Here is a 23,521-nt window from a genome sequence, read left to right as displayed (position 1 = left end):
AATTTCACTGCTTGATATTGACTATCAATTTGTATCACATTATGCAATATCAATTTCAGAAACATCCGGAGCCTCACACACCTAGTAGTATCTCAGAGCCAACTAGTCATGAACAGAGGAAGTAATACAATCGCTTTTGTTAATGTTCTCATGCGACAGGCAGAGGCAGTCAATATTAGACCTGGTAAAACGCATCTAGCTCTAGGTGAAATCTGAGGGGAGATGCAGCAACAAGAAAGCAGCACCGACTGAGCATGCTCCTATTCAGGCAGAGACAGAAAGGGAGTGGACGTACTGTAGAAGCTGGCCATTACGTAGTTTTGGCAGCGATCACCAGTAAACTCATTTGGGCACCTGAGAGAAGAAACAAAAAACAATGGTAGAAAAAAACAGAGAAAAAGAGAAGAGGTGAATATATGCTAGAAAGAAGCTCCTTCTGTGACATTTGACTGAACTTGGTGAGTTCACCCTCAGGAACTGAATCTTCGTCCTAATCATGGCTTTCAGACTCCGGCATTTCCCCTAAATGGTTAAAATTTTGAACAAAACGTAGTTCTCAAGTTCATATGACGAAAAGATCCCAGCATTTTAAGTGACTTCTTTCTTTCAAAGGGAGCCACTTAAAATTAAAATCTAATGTTTGATTCATCTCAGTTTTTTTTATTTGATAGCTTTGGACAAAGATGTTGGGAGGAAATATTTTTTTTTCATTGGCTTGCTGTCATCGATTGCCAACGTCACAGACCATCCCAACTGACCACTGTTTTACATTTATGACTTTGGGACTTATGTGGAAAGAGAGAGCTAAATATCATAGTGAGTGGGTTTATGCCTTGAGTGGACAAACCATAATGAGAACAAAAGGAGTCAGTTACAACTGAGCTGTAAAAGCACCAAGTGGTAGTGATTGTTGCTGTAGTTTGGGGGAGAAAGCAAATTTCAGATTATTTTAACATACTTTCTTGGTTTTGGACTTTCATGGGCACATTCTCAGTACATCTTGCTCCAGTGAATCCAGGTTGGCACCTAGAGGGCAAAAATGTGATAAGCAATAGAACGCTAAAGACACTGAACTTTCAGACTGGCAATTTTCCTCCTACGGAATATGGAGACTCCTAAAAACAACCTGGTACTGAACAACATAAAGAAAAGAAACAGCACAACATTGAGAAGACCACGCCTCATGAAAACTGTGGGTCACCAATTTTGGTGGTTTGCTGCATTCTTCCAAAGATCAGTTAACTGAAATTTAACTCAAGTGAAATTTAACTAGTTTAAGCTGAACAGGGTGGCAAGGAGGGACACGTCTCTTTTTCCTTCTTAATGTGAGCACTGATTCTTTTCATGTTAAAGCACTGGCGTTGGTAACTGCTTCCTTCATGGCTCTGCCCATGGTTTTTCTTATCAAGGGATCTTGAGCTTTTTATGCTGTGCACACCCAGTTTTCCCATTATTTTATAGCTGTTTTCTAAATTGTAACATAAATGGTTACACAATAGGTGTTGAACAATTTTATAGTCAGTAATCACGGTTTATAGAAAATATTACAAATTAATCTCATTTTTATTGTTACAAGACAGATAGCAGGAGATTTTTATTACTAAAAACTTCATTTAATTGTCCCAAATGAAAGGTACACCTTAAAATTTAGAAGTTTTTTTTTCTACAAAAGTATTTAATAGATAGTCTTCTTGCATTTAAGGTAAAACTATTTTGAAATTATATAAAATTTATATTTTATTCCACTAATACATTTACCTATCAAATTTCTAGGATCTTGATATTAAACTGTTCTTAAGGCCATGCAATGGAGCTAGATTTAGATATGAGAGTCCTTTTTATTTATTCTGTTTGTGACTATTATTTTAGTATCTAAAGGATTTTAAATTGTATGCACTTTACCCAATATCATGCTCTGGTAAATAAGCTGATTGAAGGATTCTATGAAGCAAATATACAACTTACTGGTGGAAACAATCTTTATTTAAATGTTCAACACCCATAGTTATAATTTTTAATCATGCATCATAACCATCATTGCAAAGCACCTAATATAATTTAACTCTGAAAGCACATACCTAGTGATTTTTTTAATACAATCTCTTCTTTTCCAGAGTAAATAAGAATGAACACTATCATCTTGGCCTCAAAGAGATGTGAATAAAACTATTTAGTTTTACTAATACAGGTGCAATTTACTTTCCTGTCAAGCCAAACTCAATACTAAGAAAGTTACTACATAATTTGGTACATGTAAATATCAAGTATCAGTGCCAGATTTTTTGCCCCATGAGAACTTGTGTGGTATAATTATGAAAACTAACAATAATATCGGTAAGAGTAAACAACAAACATTTTATATTGGTAGAACCCCTTTGAACTCTTTAAAACACTTATATATAAGTGAACTGATTATTCTCACTTAGAATAATTTTGCTGCAGAAAATAGAGAAGGAGCTACTTAGAGAACTATATGAATAAGAACTACCACCTGTGAGGTAGGGTTATTTCTCATAAAGATGTCATCTTCCAAGCTTTAATAAGAATGTCTATACAGATATATAAGAAAAATACATGGAAAATTTTCCATATGACTTATTTGACAAATAATTTCTAGAGAAAATAGGGTTGTTTTGTTTGTGAACCAAGATTATAAATCCATATAGATATACTCATACCTCAGTAGGCAATTCCATAATTAAGGATATAATCTATAATAACCATTTCATCTTACCTGATTTCATTCTTCATAAAAATTTAAATTCTCATAATGAGCACACAATAATCTACTTGTTTTCTATAAATAACATGGTGTTAAATATATGAATACTCTGTGTGTATGCATGTGTATGAGAGACAGAAAGTTCAAGATAGAGATAAGAAAAGAGAGAGAGGTTATATTCAGGTGGGGTGAGAAACATCCTTATTTAGCTGGGTATAGTGGCACATGAATGTAATTCCAGCTACAAAGGAGTCTGAGGCAGGAAGATCCCACGTTCAAGGTCACCCTTGGAAATTTAGTGAGACACTGTCACCAAAAAAAGAAAAAAATAAATAAATCAGGGGTCTGGGTGTAGCCCAACGTTAGAGTGTTTGCCTAGCATGTATAAGGTCCTAAGCTCAATCCCCAGAAAGAGAAGAAAAAAGAAAAGAGAAAGAGAAAGGAACAAAGAAGGAAAGGAAAAGAAAGATCCTTATTTAAGGATCATGAAATGAACAAATAGCCAAGGAATCATAAGTTCTTTAACAGAAGGGATACATTTACTAGGAAATCGTCACTTAGGCATCTTATATGATTAGAGAACATCCGGTACTACATAAATGGGTCAAAAATCTTACTCATCAATTCTCTGATTGTTATGAACGTGTAACATGTTTGCTAGGAAATAAGCATCGTGGGCGGGCAGTTGACCCCAGTATAAGATCCTACAGATTATTTGATATAATAACACTAGAGCAACTTGAGGTATCAAAATTATTTTTTGAATTATCAGCTATATGTGAAACAGAACAATCCTTTTGCTCATGTTTATCTTCACTTAAAGGATGAATTTTTAAAATTATTTCCCAGTGTTAGAAAGCCCTACGATTATTCAAAGTGTGGTCCATGAATAAATAGCATTAGCATCTCCTATATTAGAAATGTAGAAACTCAGGTCCCAGTCCAGAATTACCAGGGAGGATCCTTCATTTTATCAACATTCCCAAGAGATCTGTAGCTATATTAAAATTTAAGTTGTAAGGGACCCCAAATTGGGAAGATGGAAGCTAAGGCCCTCTATCCTGGCACCACAGTATCTTGCTGTTGGATATTTGGCTTTATTGGGCCTTATTTTCTCAGTGATAAAATGAAGGGATTTAACTAAATGGTTATCAAAAATCTCTTTTACCGTGGAGGTTCTGGGAATTGATGCTCATCTTAATAGAATCTCTGTTAGAAATCTCTGACATCATTTCCTCTCAGTGCATTACCAGTTAGGGACAAGAGAACTCAAGAACTTCTAAAAACCATTTTTGTGAGTGGGGATGTAGCTCAGTGGTAGAGTGCTTGCCTAGCATCTACAAGCCCCACCTCCCCACAAAAAATAGTTGTATTTTTATAATGGACTTTGAAGACAATCTCAGAGGTAAAAGTAATTGCAAATACCCTGGCAATTCAAGTGGCCAGCAAGAGAAGTCATCATGTAACTTTCACTGACATCCAGAGTTATAGCCAAATCAGCTGGAAGGAAGTGGAAACTGGGATAGTCTGTGCATAAGCCAACTGCACTGACTGCACAGAAAGCATATGCAAATGAAAACTCATCTGATCTACAGCTTGGATGAAATTCTACAGAATTACTTCTAAAAGGACAGGGAGACAGCCTGGCTTCTGCTGTATTTCTATTAGTGTTATATGTTAAGCATCCAATCTATCACTTTCCTGGAAGTTTTGAACATGGTAAATTTAATCTGAGTTTGAAAATATACTTTGGCATAAGTCTCAGCAAATCTCAAGGATTTTATTTTGTAGAATCTGAAGATCTGAGTAAGAATCAAATACCTGCTTTAACTTCAGAAATATCTATCATTTGTTTCATTCATCAGATTAGAAGATGGCAATCTTTTTAAAATTTTAATATTTGCTTTAAATAATCTTTGTCCTACATTTGTTTTTAATGGAATGAAGATTTAGTTTTGTTTAAACTCATAGGAACCTCTTCCAAGTAACCATCCCCACTTTTACCTCTCCTCTTCCCACTTCCACATTCTGAGTGAAGTTTCCTTGTATGGGGCTTGCACTGCACCCTGACCTGGACTCCTTACACTGCACTTACCTGTGTTGTGCTTATCTGTTTGGGAAATCAGTGATCACATTTTGACCATTTCATACCTCTAAGGCCTACCTCAATGCCGGGCTCACCAAGAGCTCTCACAAGATGTTTGTTAACTGAACCTAAGATCAAAATACAATTTCCAATAGAGACCTATACAAAAAGAAACTTATAAGTAAACAGATTTGCCAAGTACAGGTCTATCTCGAACATCTCTCTTATTTTTATAATTTATGATAGACGGTCCTCTGTGGACTCCCCCCAAAGTTTTTAAATAGCAAGGTTCGAATCCCTACAGATTTTCTCCCCAAAGTAAAACCTTGTAACTTTGTGTTTGTAAATTTGGAAAGAATACATGGTTCTTTTAAGAGCAAGTTTATCATCTAAATTTAAATCTTGCTACTGAAACACAAGTTTACCTTAGATTTGATAAAGTAGTACAGTTTACTAACTTAAAGACTTCTGCTCAACACCAGTAAAATAAAAACTGGTGTTTTCTAAAAAAAAAAAAAAAAAAAAAAAAAAACATTTGCCTCAAAATGGCATGTATTTTAACATTGTGTTTTCTCAGTCTTATGCAGTGCCAGATAAAATCATTTGACTTTTTAAAGTTCATATTAAGGTACCCTAAACCTGAGGACTAACCAAATTTAGTTAACACTAAATTATACATAGACTCTATGTATAATTTAATGTTAAATATCCAGCTTTTAGATTCACAGCTTTACATTAGTTGTAAGGTACAGGGGTTTTCTTTAAGCCACTAAATACTTCCTAATAATTAAGTTCTCTACAACCCTTCAAACTGTGACTATTTTAGGGGTACTACCAATTATATCTACTGGCTTAAGTAAATTGAAGAACATAATAACAATCCATTACAAAAACAATTTTGATAATAAAACATAGGATGAATAACCTGACAGGCTTACTATGCAATTGATCATCTATAGATGCATTTTGAGAATCAGCTCAGTGTCTGGTATACTTTTATATTCTAATTAAGAAATTATTTTATTTATTTATTTATTTATTGGTGGAGACTCTAGATGTATTCAAGATATCACCGACTTCAAGAAACGTCTGGTTACAGAGACTGGCTAATTTTATAAACCATTTATCACTTATGTTCAATTTATAAGCCATTCTTAGACATCCTTTCTTTATTTTCTGGCATCCCTTTCATCAGGCCCTCCCCTGAGGAGGCAGGCAAAGGGAGACACCCTGTGTTCACACCCTGTGTTCCCTCACCCTGTAATCATTGCTCTACCATGAAATATTTGGATGATTTAAAAAATACCCTGTCCAAAAAGAAGAGGATTTTCCCCCAATACTAGCTATAGCATTTCCTTTCACAATGTACAGAATTTGAAATTATTTATTTGGTGTCTATGTTTATAAACATCGAATGATAGAAATGTCAACAAATATGTAGTGAGGAGTCCTGGCTGGTTTGTGTTAGGTGTCATGGCCTTTTGCTGTCACTCTGTAAACTTCAGCTGGCAGTGTATACACCAGCTCAGAGTGCTGGTCTGTTTTTCTATAGTATCGTATTGCAAACCCTGACTTTTCTCACTCCTTAGCCAGCTCGGCATTCTGGCCAGAACTCACCCACTCACTGGCTGAGTATCTGCATTGTAGATTATTCTTTTCCCAAATGTATTGTTACTATTAGTCTGCATTTTTCCAAGATGAATCTTATTCTGTTATCAAACGTTAAGTGAAATTTCTTGAGGTTTGTATATGCTTTTCTAATTTGTGTTTTACACAAATGTTCTTTACAGTACCATCTGCAAAAGACATCCATGTCCTCAAGAGAATGCCCTCTTCAACATCATTAAAGAAAATATTAAATATAATGTTGCAATAATGTTTCCTTCAGATCTAACCTATACCTCCCCCTTCACTGTTCAGCTGGTGTATCTCTTTCTTTTCCCTTTTTATTATGATCCTGGGACAAGTTTTCAATCTATGAGATAACAGGATACACACAGCGCCCCCCCCCCCTGGATTCATGTGTAAATATTGAGGGGGGAAAAAAAACCCAACTAAGTTGTCCTCACTCTCATCAAATGTTGTATTTCAGTGTCTAGGACATACACTCCCAATAATGAGGGTGGCAGTGGTTATGAATGGCCTCCTTCTTGTTTGAACCTGGGTGCCCTTCCTAAAGCTCTGTTTGCACAGCTTGTTCTGAAATTCTCAGCTGCAGACTGAAACCCTTGCCAATGTTTATTCGACATGATGTATCCTTACATTAGGGGTCAAACAATTTCATCGGATATGGGATCAATCCTCATCCTGTGCATCCCCACGTCACGGTGACACAGTGACATATTGGCTGCTAATGCATGGTCTGGCCTTCCTCTCTGGAGGATTCCCTTCCTTGTCTCATCAAACAGTTCAAAGATTCAGAGGAGATTTTTCATCCTATCTACCAGACTCATTTTATGATAAAGCATCTAAATATTTCCTTTGCACTTCAATAATTTACTACAAATATTTCAAAATGGTGCATTTTATTTCAAAGAGACAGTGCATGTTCCAAGGTGAGGACTGTGTATTTTTTCTCCTCCCACAGAGCCTCAGCTTCTGACTAGTTTAGGTTCCCATTATCTATTCCCTGAGTTCCCTATTTTCCTTCACAGCACTCAGCACATCAATAATTTATAATTAAATCAATTACTTGAAACATGATTGTTATGTGCAATAGCCTATCGTCTCCATGAGGCAGAGATCAGCATGGTTTTGTTCATTCCTTTTTCCTCAGCACAAGAACAGAGCTGACTCATGGGAGCTCAATAAATCCAAATGGCTGCCTTGCTGATTTTATGAGAAAAAAGGAAGAGAGCTATTTAGAACATTTAGTCAATGTACCTGATTTTAGACAAAACTGCATCTGAATTGGTTCCCACAAGAACAAAATGACTTTGTTCAATCTACCTGGAGAATCAAAGTAAAAATGAGTTCATAAATACCTAGTTAGCACATAGCAGGATTTTATATATATATGAGGGGCAGAAAGAAATCCGAAGACATGGTTGGCTGAAGAACTCAGTGTCCATATCCATGAGAGTCCTACCTGTCTCTCTCAAGCACTCAAGAACAGAGAAGTGCTACAGGCAAGTGTAACATCCACTCAAAGAAAGAGCTCTTCCAGGGTGAGAATTGGAATTTGCAGTACGTTCTGATAGATTGAACTAAATTCCAACCTAGTATGCGTCCCTTTTGTCTATTCTAGATCTCTCTTTTTACATCCATGATGAAGAGTCCAGGGGACACAATTATGAGTTTGATTAATTATATTAATACAGCTACTAATAAATATTATAGGTGTTACCATCATCATCATCATTATTATGATAGTATTTATAAAACTTAAACGTTAGCTACCATCTTTGATCTTCTCACCATATCTTATTTAGACCCAAATTTCTCCAGCCTGCATGGTTAACCATCTGCTATGTTCATGGTGCCACTCTTCTGCTCTAGAAGTTGCCATGCTTCCCTCTGAACTATCCCAAGGCCCAAAGTCCTCTGCCTGCCCTTCAGAGCTTGGAAATTGGCTCCTCATCTTAGGTTTCCTTTTCTTTTGTTCTTTCTTTCTTTTTTTTTTTTAATTTGCTACAATGGAGCAGGTGGTCTAGATAGGCTTGTCACTGCATTTTGCTGAAAAGATTATTACAACCTCAATACCTGCCTGGTATTTAGAAAAATCCCATAAACAATGTTTATAAAATTTTCTCTAACTTATTTCAGTCTTCTCTTTTCCATCTTTAAGTTATTATTCCCTTAATCATCAGCATTTTACCATCCATAATATGTTCATTGTCATTTCTTAATTTCTTTTAGCTATTTCATTTTCTTAAACAGACTAAGTTCCTAGGAACCACAGATAATGCCTTATATTTCTCTGTGTCTTCAAAAATGTGTGATGTATAGCTGACATATAAATGTTAATTAATATTTCAGTTACTGAGTTTAATTCATAGCACATTATTGTGACTTAATCTCCTATAGTTATTTATATGTTTTTTATAACTATGTCTCTTTTACTAATGTTTAATACAACATGGGCCTACATGTTTTCATAAATATTAATCAACAGAATCACAGAAGTCCATATTTGTAAGTACTTCCCATCTTTCCAAATAGAATTTGCTTGGTTTCCTGTTTTTGTTTTTCCATAGAAGGAAGCTAATGATCAGAGATTTTAAATGAGCTCATCAACTGAAAAGTTACACAGCAAGCTTATGGACTCACAAAAAATGAAACAAAACAAAAACAAAACCCAACTACCAACATAAAATAAAATGAAAAAATTATTTTCCAGTGCCAACAGAGACAATGTAATACTACCATTTACTTTTTATTATAATAGAAAAAAAAACACTTCTATCCCTAGTGTTAAAAGTACTCTAACAGAAATGAACTCATTTAATTTCACTGATTCCCTAGGAAAAAAATTGGAGAACCTATTAACTCTATCTATAAATAAAATATTATCCAGAGAATTGATGTAAAAGGACTCAAGACATTTCACCAAAATTGGTGGTTAAAACTCTGATCCCTTCATGATGAAGCCCCATCTGTCCACTTGGGCAATGTATCAGGTTTATACATACGGCCTGATAGAAAAATAATTTTCAGATTTAAAAAAATCACATTAACATCTTCCAAAATAGTTTCTATTGAAACTGTTCAGAAGGACAGATAAAAGAAGGAAAACAGAGGAAAATCTGGACCATTTCATGTTTAATGATCTTGTTTCTTTGAACTACATGACTACATACAGCATCAGAGGGTAAAAATTGGAATGAATCTTTCCTTCTCCTTGTATAATCTGGAATACTAACTATTTTTTTCCCCCTTGGGATAAAATTTAAATTTCTGTGCAGTGAAAAGAAATATAAAAGATGAGAACCACACTGGAATCCCCACACAGTGCCCAGGGGAATGTCCAAGGAACCAGCAAACCTCCCCTCAGAGAGGTGTTTAACTATTATATGGTTAATCCATTTGGAACACCTTGTTCTAAACGGAGGGACAAAAGACATTTGCTATAAAATCTTCTTCAACTCCCAAGAAGACAACAGTGGATTAGGTGACCAGAGAGACTACTTGGAAACTTCCATGCTTGCGGTGTTTCTGAGTCATCTCTTAAGTCAGAAATAAAGCTGACTTTGAATGATGTAGCTCATGCTTCAGCAATGTTTTGCTCTACACAGCTGGGCCATATGGAAACTATGAACTGGCTTCATAGACAGAACCATGATGAGCCAATGCAACATTTTTATGTTTTCTGTTTCTGTTCAAGTGGCCTCGTGAACAATATATTATCTCAAGACATGGTATGTTATGTGACTTTGTTTAGATTCTGAGTAGTGATTACTTTTTAATCTTATAGATGCTTTTAATATAGGGACTTCTTAAAAATAAAAATACTTTCATTTAACAACAACAACAACAAAAGCCTGGACTATTTTGTATAGAAATATACTCTAATTCTTCTTCAAGGTAGTGGTGTACTTTAACACACTAGTAAAGTCACGGTCCTTAGAGGAGTGTGTGTGTGGGCGGGGGAGGGGGAATCTATCAAAATTATAGATGCCAAAGATTTTCTTTCCAAATAAACACTGTAGTAATTTATAAAACCTTCCTGAAATATTTTAAGTACAAAGCAACATTTTAAGAAAGAGAAAAAGAGAGAAAGGAAGCAAGAAATTTTCTGAGAACTTGAAAGCAAGCATGATCCACTGGACAATTAGTTTGGGGATGCAAAGCATTCATTCATACTTTGCTGCTTTAATAATTATTAGACAACAAACAAATGGTTCACTCTAAGATTAAAAAAATACAGCAAGTACTTTTTTTTCTGGATTGGGCTTAAAATTTAATGAGAAACTGTGGGGTGAAGAAAAATTACAGTGTTGGCACAATACCAAGATGGAATAAATGAACAGCACTTATGTGATTGCATGCTTTGTATAGGATGTGGGAGGGCTATAGAATAGCTGAAATTAATATGTGGAAAATAACTGCAGTGGTTCCTTGGAGGTATTCAGAAACTATCATATGTACTCACTCAGCTTGTAAATCTTTACAAAGGCTACGATGAAAAATGATCATATTTCATTATTATAATTAAAAATACAGTGGTCTCAGATGTGTTTCTCAAGGAGTAAAATATGAGACATAGATAATATGAGTACAGTTGTTTAAAAGGGGGAAGATTTAAGGAATTATGTTTTAAATATTTTTTTAAAGAGATATATTAAAATAATTATACTGTATTACCAAAATTAGGAAAGAAAACAAGGTTTGACCATGTAATAAATTAACTTCATACTTTACATATTATAATTTCCAGTTTCTGGTATTTTCTATTTTGATTTGAGAAAATCTTACAGGAAACTATAAAATTCGTTCAGGCCAATTCGCTATGATGCATATGGTCTGGTCATATTTGCACTGTATTCATGGTGAGTCAGTACAAAAAAAATATGGAAACTGGAAAATTTCTATGCTGACATAGGCATAGAGAATTGAATAATGTTAATGTTCAAAAAGTGTCAAAAATTAATTTTTAAACAATAATCATACATAAATTTGTGAGATAACTTAGATGGAAAGGGAATCTTTTTCTCCTACATACTCTTCCATTTTTATCATGTTTTACAGATTTAATAAGACTTTACCTACAATTTTACTTTGGCTTATGACTATTATCTGTCTCTATGAGAGAAACATCTAGTAATTGAGATTAGAATCTTACACTTCTAGCACTCTTGTATTCATCCTAACATGTTCTATTTGCTTTTGTAAATTGTCTGTCTTCATTGATAAAATCAGCTGTACAATCACCAGTATGTGTCCTCTCTTGGTACTGCTTCTACTCTTAAAAAAAAAAAAAAAAACAACTCTGGGGGCAAAAATATAACAGTTCAGGAAGATTCTTGTTCACAGCCACCAGTTCCCCTGGGACACATTAGAGAGATGCCTATTTTGACAGCTCAGGGGACAGTAAAACATTTCTTACAAAACAGCATTTTTGTTTGGTATTAAATTTTGAAACAAATGACTTTTCTGATGCAGTTTATTACTAACAAATATAATTAAGCTTTCTTCAAATGAATACAATATTTGCATTGTTATAGTATAACAGGCCTTATTACTTATTTCCTATGTCTTTTTCCTTTATGTCAGCTGCTCTTTTTATTAGCTCAACTGCCTTCCTAAAAGATTTGTTCTTCCTTGTCAACCTTTAAGTCACCTGCTAAAATCCTAGAGCAAGAGACTGCTTTTATTTTTCCTTCTTTAGGACAAAATCATTACTCTTAGAACAATACACACACTGCAGGTTTGAATTATGAACTGGCCTATAAAATGTGTTAGATGTTCTACACTACATTTTTAAAGGAACTGCTTTTAAAACACTTTGCTTTGGGGACATAGCTATTGGTAAACAGCAAAATAAATATATTTTTCATCATATCAATAAAATAAGAAGCACATTTTACCAATATCAACTTATGAGTCCACATATTACATATAAAATACATATGAAGAGTAGACCTGAAATGCATGACCCAATAAACATAGGTATTTTAATAGGCCTTATTAATTTTTACTGTAAGGTTTAATCATTTAATGCACTGACAATACCTTTGTTTTATGCTTCCTGATAAGAGAGAATAAATTTGATCCTTCTTAATGGTGCAACAATTATTCCATGTCATTGGAAAAAAGGGACAATCTAGACATATCTATAGATGATAGTACTGCGTGAAGGAACACTGCCTGCTACACATAGTGGTGCCACACACACTGAGCACATTTCTGAACACATGCAATGATTTTTTTCCTCACTATTAATACAGACCTAATGTTCATCTTTTTATGGTTGTGGAATAAGATATTCCCAAATTTGACAGATATGTTAATAAAGAACCTTCTGTACTTCTGCTTCCTTTAGTTGTCCTACTCATTTTGCAGGTGATCACTGGAGTAAGAGAGGAATATTATCTTACAGCTCCACTCATACATTGGATGGAGAAGTAGGTATCAAAGTTATAGCCCCCAGTGATATTTGCACATCTCGCTGTAACAATGAGGAAAACCACAAAACCACGGGAAAAGCAACATGACAGATATGAAGGCCAAAAAAACCCAAAACCAAACACAAAAAATAAAATTCTGCACACATTGAAAAAAAGCAAAAACAATTCTGGATATAACAGAAGAAATAACAAATGGTGTGAATGTTTCAAAACACTCTACAAATAAAACAGCATTATTCAACAGGATGCAAAGAAATTAGAAAAAGAAGCAACAATCCACATCATTAGACATGGAATCATCCAGAATAAGAAGCTATGGATATGAGCCACAGAGAGTGTTTCTTTTCTTACTTGCACAAGTATCTTGAGGGATTCGAAAGGTCTTTCACCATGAAGCACTCGCCTCCATTCACACAAAACGTTTTCTCCTTCTCTGCACACTTTACAAGATGGCTGGTCCCGGTGGTAGATGTAGACGTGGCTGGATAGGAGATAAAGAAGAGAAAAGGTTCACATCTGTTTCTGGCCCCTTCTAAGCAGCCTTTCACCTTAAATTCTCTTCAAAGGAATAGTACATATAAGATACAGTGGACTTCACTGGTTTGATTTGACAAAGAAAAAAAAAAACAGAGAAAGTAGTAAAGTGCTTTCTGGGTATAATTATACAAAGCAAAACTACAAACGTGTAATTACAAAGTTAATTGGATTCTAATTAAGTAGGAAAAGAGGATCAACAATTTTTACATACAGTATTATACCTTCTAAGGTAGTTAGAAAAGAGAAACTCTTGTGTTGCCAAGTAAAATTCATTTTCCAGGAAGACTCAGAGGTAAGGTATCAAGTTATGACTATGAAGCTCAATCTTCTTAATGGCAATGAATTGGCAAAAGTGTTTATTTTGGAAACTATGCTTAATATATATATTGACTTTATGGGTGTTTTTGACAATGTATAGCAAAAAAAAAATAAGGAGGTTTGTGTGTTCCAAATAAAAAAAATATTAACTTAATATTATATATTAACATACAACTCTGAAGACATTCTCTTCATGATTTCTATTCTGCTCTGAAAGTCTGTTTGATGTTTGATTGCCAATGCATTTTTGCAGAAATAGAAAGACAGTATAAATACGTTTACAAATGAAAAATAAAGCACTACAAAAAGTATCTTGAATTAGGAATACAGAAATAAGCCTTTAATTTTTGTCTTTAACATCTTCATGTGATAACTGCACATTTTCTTCTTAAACTTCACAGTTACATGGAAATGAAGTTGAAAAGGCTGCCTGCATCATTGAGGGGGCAGATTAAATGAAGCTGGAAGGGCATTTTAGTATCAGGACTTCTCACCACTTATATTGCTGGGAACTGGACACTGCTCAGCCTCAACCAGAAAAAGTCTAATTTCCATAGTGCTAAAGACTGATATTGTCAGATCAGAAGCAAAACCATCAACAAGCCACCAAAGACTCTATTTTTTCAAGAAAAAAAAAGTTCACTTTGAGACATTTTATTTTATCTCCTGGCTCATTCCTACACATTTTTAATTTCTCGCCTTCCTCACCAATTTCCGATTATATTTGCATGAGTTTCACATTCTCTTGTTTAGGTTTACTTGACCTGTCATATACTGACTTTCCATTAACTTCTGCTTTTCTTTTTCATTTCCATCAGAAGTCCATATTTTATTGTGACATTTAACCTAACTTCTTGTGCCTTCTTGCTTTTTATCCTATTGTTCAGGATACTCAACATCTGATTAAATATTTAGTTTCTTAGTTACTCATAGGCTATCCTGTCTCTTTGTTTCCTGTGCTAGGAGCAATAGCAAAGGACAGTCAAAATAACTTGTACTGTGCTTCAAAGCCCTTCTACAAGCTTTGTACCCCGAGCCTGCACAGTTTCCCCATGTAGAACACAGGGGCGATGACAATCTCAGAGAAGTTTTGTACAGATCATAAGTAATCTAGGTAAAGGAATCAGCACAAAACTAGTATTCAGTGAATAATAGCAAGTATAAATGGGTAAGCAGAGATGAATTTTTATTTTGGCACTCACTCAACAATCAAAAAAAAAAAGCTTGACAATGGATATCTGGTGTTTCAAAGATGCATGATATTCTGCTATTCTTGAAACATTACTACAAAAATAAAGAATTGAGACAATTTTATTTATTTAGGCATTTATATGTGTATATGTATGCATCAATTTATTTTATTATTTATTTACTGTTTGTGTAGAGCTAGGGTTTGAACCCACAACCTTATGCATGCTGGGCAACCACTCTATCACTGAGCTACACACATTCCAAGCCCAGGTCAATTTTTTAGTTACTCCAACAAAAAGAATGTTTCTTATCCTTTTCAATATGAGTTTGTAAATGTCCTTGTTATGTCTACCAGCCAAACAAGGTATGAAGGACTGTGAGGAGAGAGGTGATTTTATCATCTGTTATCAGCTATACTTTAACATCTGTATCAGAATGAGGGGAATGTAATCTGCATCTTTTAATCTGTGAAATCTTAGAACAGACAGCATTACGATGTATCACACAGCACTTAATTTTAACATAATATATCTTCATGTGAAAAACTGTTTATGTAGGTGCTATATATCAATATTTTCATCCATGGCAACTGCTTTTAAAAGATATTAGGGAGCAGGTTGCCCTTAACTGGGTCAGGTTTTGTATTTAAGATTTTCAACTGCTGACAGCATTCCTTGCAAAGACAAATTGGGCTGGGTCTCTTTTCTGCCCTAGGCAACAGCACTGAAGGGACCACCTGCAGGGTGCTGTCACCATGTTCTCCTGCAGAGGGATGCTGAACCTCAAGGAAACCCTAGTGGCATTTGAATCCTTGACAGGTTGCTAAGGAATTTCCTTTACCCAACTGAGCAACAGACACTAAACAGGCTCTTTCCCAAAAAAACATCCCAAGATTTTTACTAAAAACAAAGGGAAACGTCCCACCCCAGAATGCAGGCACTACATGTTAAATTTTAAACTAACAATAAAAATTAGCCAGGAAATACACAAGAGACAGATATAACATCCTTATTCCTTACACTTGCTGATCTTGCGGAATTATCAAAATAAGACTGATACATATATGTTAAAATTAGAAATAACTATTTTTTTGTTCTTTAAAAAATGATTCTCCCTGAAATGATTATGTTTTTATGAAGCGATCCTGAAGCATCTAGCTCTGACATATTGTGTTGAAAAAATTTAAGATCGTCACTTTAAAGTACTAATGAGAACATTTGATAGTAAAAATGATTCTTTGAGGGAAATGAGGTAGCAACTATCTCACACACCATAGACCATGGTGCTTAGCACTTTTATCCCTTAGCAGCCTTGAGATTTAAAAAAGCACAAAGTCACGAATTGCAAAGCAGCAATTGACTCCCAGGTGATGCAAAGTGTGAATGGAGTGGATACAGCTGCTGTGAGCCAACAGCCAAACACAAGAAAAAGCTGTGATTGTCAGAAGAACCCAGGATAGAGATGGTGCTGTACACAATCATTTCAGATTTTTGCCAGGTTCCTTTCTCCTCTCCTTAGTTGAACACAGTGTGCTGTTGTGCTGTTAGTCCTAACAAGTCTATAAATTTTCCAGTGGTGTCCTTTCTCTTTGGCTTATATACACTATATTACTAAGTCAGTTCCCATTTGACAATTCTGCCCCCACACAATGAAATAAACAAAGCAAACTATGCAAACACCATTTTTTTTCCTGGTGGAGCTAGGAGGAGATTTTAGAGATAAAGCTAAAAATTTTGAAGATAGAATGCATTTCAGTGTATAAAAGATGACCCCCAGTAGTTGTTTGGAGAAGGCAGTGAAATAGATGTTGCTTATTCATTGCTTAATAAACCCAGTATCCCTCTGCTTTATGAGTAGTTTGACACAATTTAGGTGTTATCTTCTAATCAGTGCTAAGTGAATGGCAATTAAGAATACTGCTAAACATGACTCCATCACTTTTATGTTTGTCATCTGTATTAAGTCTTTATCTCAAACACACTTTCCTTGGTAGGTTAGAGACTACAATACTGTAAGGAAGAAATTATATATAAAGTGGTAATTTATTAGCAAAGAATGTCTTGACTCCAGTCCTGGTTTGTCTCATTAGCACAGATCAGGACAAGTGATCTTCCCCAAGGAGACAGGACAGTCCTCTTAGCTGAGGATTTGGGGATTAAGAATGTAGGAACCAGAGGATTCCCTCCTTCTCTTCCCTCCCTCTTCCTTCTTTCGAGACTCACTTTCTCCTCTCCTTCCTCCCTCTCTTCTTCCCCTCTTCCCTCCTTCCTCCCCCTCTCCTCCCTTCCACCCTTCTTTATAGGCTGCCCATTATGGGCAAGAAATAATGGTGACAAGTAAAGTTACTAGAGTTAAAAATTCGGAAACAATGACCCTAAGAGAGAACCGTTGTAGATAAGATGTAATGAAATGAACACTGAGGCTACTTCTCTTAAGAACATCAAGTAGAAGTGACAATACTAGCTTTGTGATTCCTGCTTGGTGACCTGCCTCAGTAACTTCAGTGTTGTTGTGAGGTTGGTTAAATTACATTGCTTGCAACACTGCGTGTGCGCAGATACATGCTACAATTACTATAATTAATGACATCAATACTGCACAGTGAAAGGGAAAAAAAAAATTCAGTCCAGATTCTGGACTCTTACAAAATCAAGTCTCAAGTGTTGTTTCTTAGTTAATAATTCTGCAAAATGTGAAGCCAGAAGGCCTATTTTGGAAGGAGAATCACTGAATAATAGTAAAACACTAAGAAATATCAGTAACCTACTCTAAATTAACTTTATTGTAACTGCCTCTCAGCCACTTATAACCACTAAATTTGTTTATAAAACTGAGAAACAATTTAAGAGAGAAAACTAACATCTTAGTTACATGATTATTTTGTACTGTCAAAATCTACATAATTCTATAATATTTATGACTGAATTTCCAAGTTACATGAATTAAGCACACCTACAATAATGTATGGTATTATAACAGTTGAAAACTACAACATATTTTAAAGTAGCGTAATGCCCACAGTATATGGAACATGATATAAACTTTGTTTATAACATTACAGAAATCATATTTTCACACACTTTTGTAGCTACCCATAATAAAAACTTAATAATAAAGTATTCTCTGCCTATTGCTAATTATTTCCCCTGTTAAACCACAGAGTATTTCCTGCAGAGTGACATGTTTTTTTTCCTCTCAAGACAGGCTAAAAAAAAAAAAATCAAGTAATGTTGAAAAAGGATGACTTACTTCCTTGCTTGTTTTAAATGGTGATTTCCTTATCAGTGAAGTAGACAACACCAATAGACCAAGACCTTTACACAAATAAAAATTGCTGATAAGAAGTCACTCTTTTCTTCTTTGACAATTAGCAGGAATTAGCATGAAAAACAATGTATACCCAAAGAGCCATCCTGAGATGGCCAGCATGTCTTTCCTGGTGAACTAAATTTTTAGGACAATTCTTAATTTTTTCTTGCAGGAAATTAAACTAACTACATAGTTTTCTCAATGAAACATACACATTTTTAATATAATGATATTAATCAGCTAATTACTGCACATCTATGAATTTTTTTGCCTTACCTGTGATATCTTCAATGCCTATGTATTTAGAAATCTGCATGCTTTCTTGCACTTTGATTTTCCAGTTTAAAAAAAAAATCCAAAATGATTATTCTTGCTCAGAATATGGCTCCTCCACAATTAGGTACTAAAAGCACCTGCCCAGTGTGAAGAATGTTTAGGTGGCTCCTGAAGAGCAGCTCTGGAGCAGAAGCTGAGCAGCAAAGGTTGTGCTACCTCGTGAGGCTTCTCTAGATGCCAAGGAAAGGATAGGTGCAGTCATTAATTTTCCAAAGGGAAAGTCAGAGCCAGACTAAGAACCACTGAAGCACTGTCATTCTGAGTTGGCACTTATTTCCGTGCAGTAATTCAATCCTTTGCTGAATAGCAAATAGGTACTTGAAAGGGGAAAAAAAATGACAGGAGGTGACAAAAGACGTCCTTCCAGAGTTGGAGCCCAAACTGTAACTGAAAGTAATAATCCATTTCTCTTTACCTCCCTTATATTGAACTCTGCTGAAGAAACCAAAGGGGGTCTTAGGGAATAGAGCTCAGAGGTAGAGCACATGCCTAGCACGTGCAAAGCCCTGGGTTTCATCCCCAACACTGAAAAAGGGTGGGGGTGGGGAGAAAACCAAGAAGAATTTTCCCGAGACACCATAAATGGAACCAGAACTTTCAAAAGCAGAATTAGGGCATCTGCTTTCATGGGTTTTTGGGCTTTTCTCTAAGCTGGAAGCACTAGGGGTTTGTAGACTACCTGCAAGATGGCAGGTTAACTAATTTAACTGATGAACTTGGGTTTTGGACCACTTAAACACATACAGAATTGTGGGACTAGAAAAGACCTGAGCATATTTTATAGTTTATTTTATACTTTAAAAGAGGATATAGATCATCTCAAAAGAGTAATTCTGCAGTTTTTAATAAAATCCCTTTAGCCAACAATTCACAAATGTGCACAGGGGAAGGCTGGCCAAGGTCACAACCTAAGTGAATTAGGAAATGCTTGTCTTATGTTTTGGCAAATGCATATTGGGTCTGAAGCAGGTTAATAAGCCTGACTTTACATATCTCTCTCCCTTATAAGTTCTTTGGGAAGCCTCTGATATTATTTCTTCCTTCTTCAGCAGAATGAAAGTGACCTTTGGGTGTTTCTCCTCATAAAACAAAATTATATATATATTTTTTCTGTAACATTGATGTAATTTGTAACTAAACAGAAAGTGGATTCTAAATTCCCAGTAGCTGCTGAACAAATGATTTGGTGTCATTAGACAGTATTATCCCTAGGAAAAAAGATCATCAGGAAAGGCTATTTCTTACACATAAAAGTTTCTGGGTTTTTCTTTCTTTTCTCTGACAGAACATTTTATTCAGGACATAGTCTAATCATTCAACTCTACTGCTTCTTAGAGAGCAATATCACAATAACACAGATGTCTTAAAGGATGTCATAGCTTTTCAAGGAAGAGGAGAATATCTTTGGATAATTGCCTGGGTGGAGTTACAACAAGAAAGCTACATTTTATTCTTCACAAAGCCAATAATCTTTCCTAGCTAGGAAGACAAATCCAGAAACACATTTCTGCTCTATAATTTCTACTAATCATGGACGGTTTTATACAAGTATAATATTTCCATAGTCAGAAATCCACAAACTTTCAAGCTGTCTCTTGAATCTGTTTCCATTAATACTTATTCCAAAGGAGTACGATCCATCTACCCTGCAGACCAAATATTAGCAGTGTATTTGAGCGGCTTAATCTGATGTATTTACAGATCTCACCAGGCTAACTTTGCAAGTTCACAATCTTTACTATCCTCTGCATTTTCTATGGGGATCAGTTTGGATGGGAGAAGGTACTATCAACGTAGGAAATATTAAACTGACAGTGTCCTAGCTAGTCAAAAACTGCAAACACAAACAAAATAAATCAAAAAAGAGGCCTGAACTCAACAATGATCAAGGATTCAGTTATTCAGCCAGCTACTGAAATTACCATCTGACATTTAATAAGATAGGTTAATTTATTCACCCACTAAAATACCTTTAGAAATGAAAGCAGATGAAAGGTCAAAAGAGAAAAATCATGAAGCAAATTCATTATTTTATTCAACAAATTAAACAACAATCACGGCATATCAAAAATTAGAAGCCATTTGGTCATTTCGATAGATACATTCAGTGAAATTAAGTCAATTTCTCTAAAACTATCTATTGAGCATCTTTCCTCCAGAGCAAACCTGAATTTAATTAAATGTCCACATACAAGTGCAAACATACAGGAAATAAATTAAGTTAGAGGACCACATTCAAATATACCATTGAGGGATGCTCTCAGTAAAACCCAGACAGTGCAGAATTCTATAGGACAAATAACCTGGTTTCTTTAAAAGCAAATTCAAGGGGGAAAACAGAGACAGAGGGGAAAAAAATCCAAACTATAGGCACATGAAAAAAAGTGAAGAGATAGGGATCAGTCATAACGTATGAACCTTATTTGGATACAGGCTCTAGCTATTATAAATGTTTATTAGAGGAAATCTGATCACAATCTAAATAATCATAATACTCAGAGAATATTATTAATTATTGTTGTTTCAAATGTATCACAGTTGTGTTTTTTAAGAAAGAATAGTCTCAATCTTTTAGAGATACACAATGAACACATGTAGCTATTAAATGATAAGAAGTGAGTGAGAGGGAAAGTGATCAAGTGGAACAAAACTGGTAACTGCTTCAGTGGGCACTGAAGGTGACATGGGCATCATTATGCTGTTCTTTTATTTTCACATTTCATATACATGTTTAAAGGTATATTATATACAGTCCACATTTAAATTTATGCTCATTTATGCTTAAAATTTAAAAATACAAACATTGACATCAGGTTTTTCAAAACATGTCTTTATAAAGTAACATTAGAAGGATACTCTATATCATCCCCAAATAACTACTTTTAGCCAACAACCTAAATCATGCTTAATGCTGTATCTCTCAGAAGAGTTTTCGTGAATGTTAAGAACCAGCCAACGACACTGACTATCAGAAATATCAACATTTAACTGAAAGTTCTAATCAATGCTATAAGGCAGGAGTTAAAAAAAAAGAACTGACATGACTTTAGGGAATTATAAGAGATTGAAAAATATTACTTGTAGATGACATATTAGATATCAGTATTAATAAGAAAATTTAGTGAAACAAAAGGATATTCACAGCAACAAAAAGTATAAGTCAGTTATGTCAGTAAAGAATAAATCTAACAATAAATGTGGAGAATAGGAAGAATTTTAAAAGGGTGATATATAGAAAGGGTGAATTAGGGCTGTGACTGTGGAAAGGAAGACACACTATTAAAGGGAAATCAAACAAATTTGTAAAGGTAGAAAAGAAAATATGTTCAGTGAAAGTCAGCAGTTCAGTTTGACTAGGACACAGATACATAAGAAGTTAATGAAGCTATAAAATAATAATGAATCCATATCAGAGAAGCCCTGATATGGAACTAAGGTTGAATATGTAGACCACAAAGCTAAGTTTTTGAGTAGGCCTGTGACTAATAAGATTAATGGCCTATTCCTCATCTTTGGAAAGGGAGAAAATAGAGGTGAGAAGACCAGTAAGGAAGTGACTCCAAAGGACTAAATGAGAGAGAGGGTGTCCAACTAGCAAGATAAGGACAGGAAAGAATAGGGATCATAATCAAGAAATAGGATCACTTTGTATGTATATACATTAAAATTCGGAGCTACACAAATAGGGTTCATTTGTAGCTTACACCTTATATTGATCCTCTTTCTGAGGCATTGAAACTGCCCGACACACGTTTTCTCATTACTTTTTACACAATCAAGAAAATTCACACCATGTTAGTAGGAAGGGGTGCATTCTTCATATTCAATACTCATCAGGAAAGTGCAGATGTCTTTAGGGTCAAACTCGCATTACTGACGCTTTCCTAGTTTGCCTCTACCACACGTCTGTTGATATAAAGGATTCCATTAAGAATACATGGTACTGGGGCTGAGGGTATAGCTCCATGTACAGCATGTGCTTAGCTGTGTACAGCTCTGTGTTCAAGTCCCAGAGTGTGCACACATGAATATGGTACCACAGTAGGTCTGAAATGATAAGTTCATTAACCAGATTACACACACAGTCATGTTTTTTATGCAGTAGGAAAGCATCTTCATGACAAAAAACAATTTCTGATGAATGTTTTAAATAATTTAAACTCTCAGTGCTTGGCATCAAGGAGCCTCCATAAAAGTATTGTAAAAATGATTCTAGGAAACACAGACACAATCTTTTAAGTGTTTTAGGTCTGAGCCAGGCGTCTTTGAACAGTGGCTCTGACAGTGTCTCTGAATAGTGGCAAGAAGCCTGAATAATATTCCTGGGAATGCTGTCCTCAAAGTTTCAAATACCACCCTCTAAAACCTTGGAGTACACATTGCTACATACCATTTAGCTAAATTACTGCAATTCAGTGTTTGTGTGATGCTTGTGGACATAAATAGCCAGTTTCTGTTTTCACAAGCACAACATTTTCCTCACAGAGGACAAAGGTTGCTGCGTATGAAGGAATGAAACAGAAACAGCATGCCACAGCATATGAATCTTGCTCTGTAACACTTGGCTAATTTCAGTCTATAGATTTTCCCACAACTCCCAGGAGTTCCTTGTTCCTAGGTTCATGATCAGAGTAGCAAAACATCCCTCCCTGTAATATGATGTGTTATGAAACTTGTATCTGCAGCTTTTAGGTTCCCAGTACAAATCCAAATAAGACATGGAAACCTAACTTTGTTTTCAATACTGTATTGACATTTCATCCATGACCAATCCTAACAGGAATAAAACAGGTTTCAAGAAAACATAATTTTCAAATGTTTCACCTCAAACAAACTACTTCCTTTTTGTCCTGTCCCCTAAAGGACTAGCTGGTTTCATAATATTTAGTTCATAATAGGTCTTGTTTCTCTAAAGAGAATATACATTTAGGTCTGAGACATGGAGGTCATATTTTA

The 23,521-nt window shown here is 35.0% G+C and overlaps 1 protein-coding gene across 14 annotated transcripts in view; it reads right to left on the bottom strand.

Annotated features, from left to right (window-relative positions):
* Window positions 1-23,521, bottom strand: part of NRG1 (neuregulin 1) — a gene marked incomplete at both ends in the record, with an annotated part of 1,011,199 nt that overhangs the window by 19,668 nt on the left and 968,010 nt on the right. For 7 of the 14 annotated variants that reach the window (XM_081269696.1, XM_081269695.1, XM_081269701.1 and 4 more), the window contains 2 exons: window positions 296-354; window positions 13,226-13,355. In XM_081269696.1, coding sequence (XP_081125822.1) covers window positions 296-354; window positions 13,226-13,355 — 189 coding nt within the window. Of the gene's footprint in view, window positions 1-260; window positions 355-958; window positions 1,027-13,221; window positions 13,356-18,505; window positions 18,546-23,521 lie in introns of those variants that run through there. The other 7 variants (XM_081269697.1, XM_081269689.1, XM_081269690.1 and 4 more) reach the window with 5 other exon arrangements.

Source organism: Spermophilus citellus (genome assembly GCF_964194105.1).
Source record: "Spermophilus citellus genome assembly, chromosome: 16".
NCBI classification, from domain to species: Eukaryota; Metazoa; Chordata; class Mammalia; order Rodentia; family Sciuridae; genus Spermophilus; species Spermophilus citellus.
This window is presented reverse-complemented; position numbering and strand designations above follow the sequence as displayed.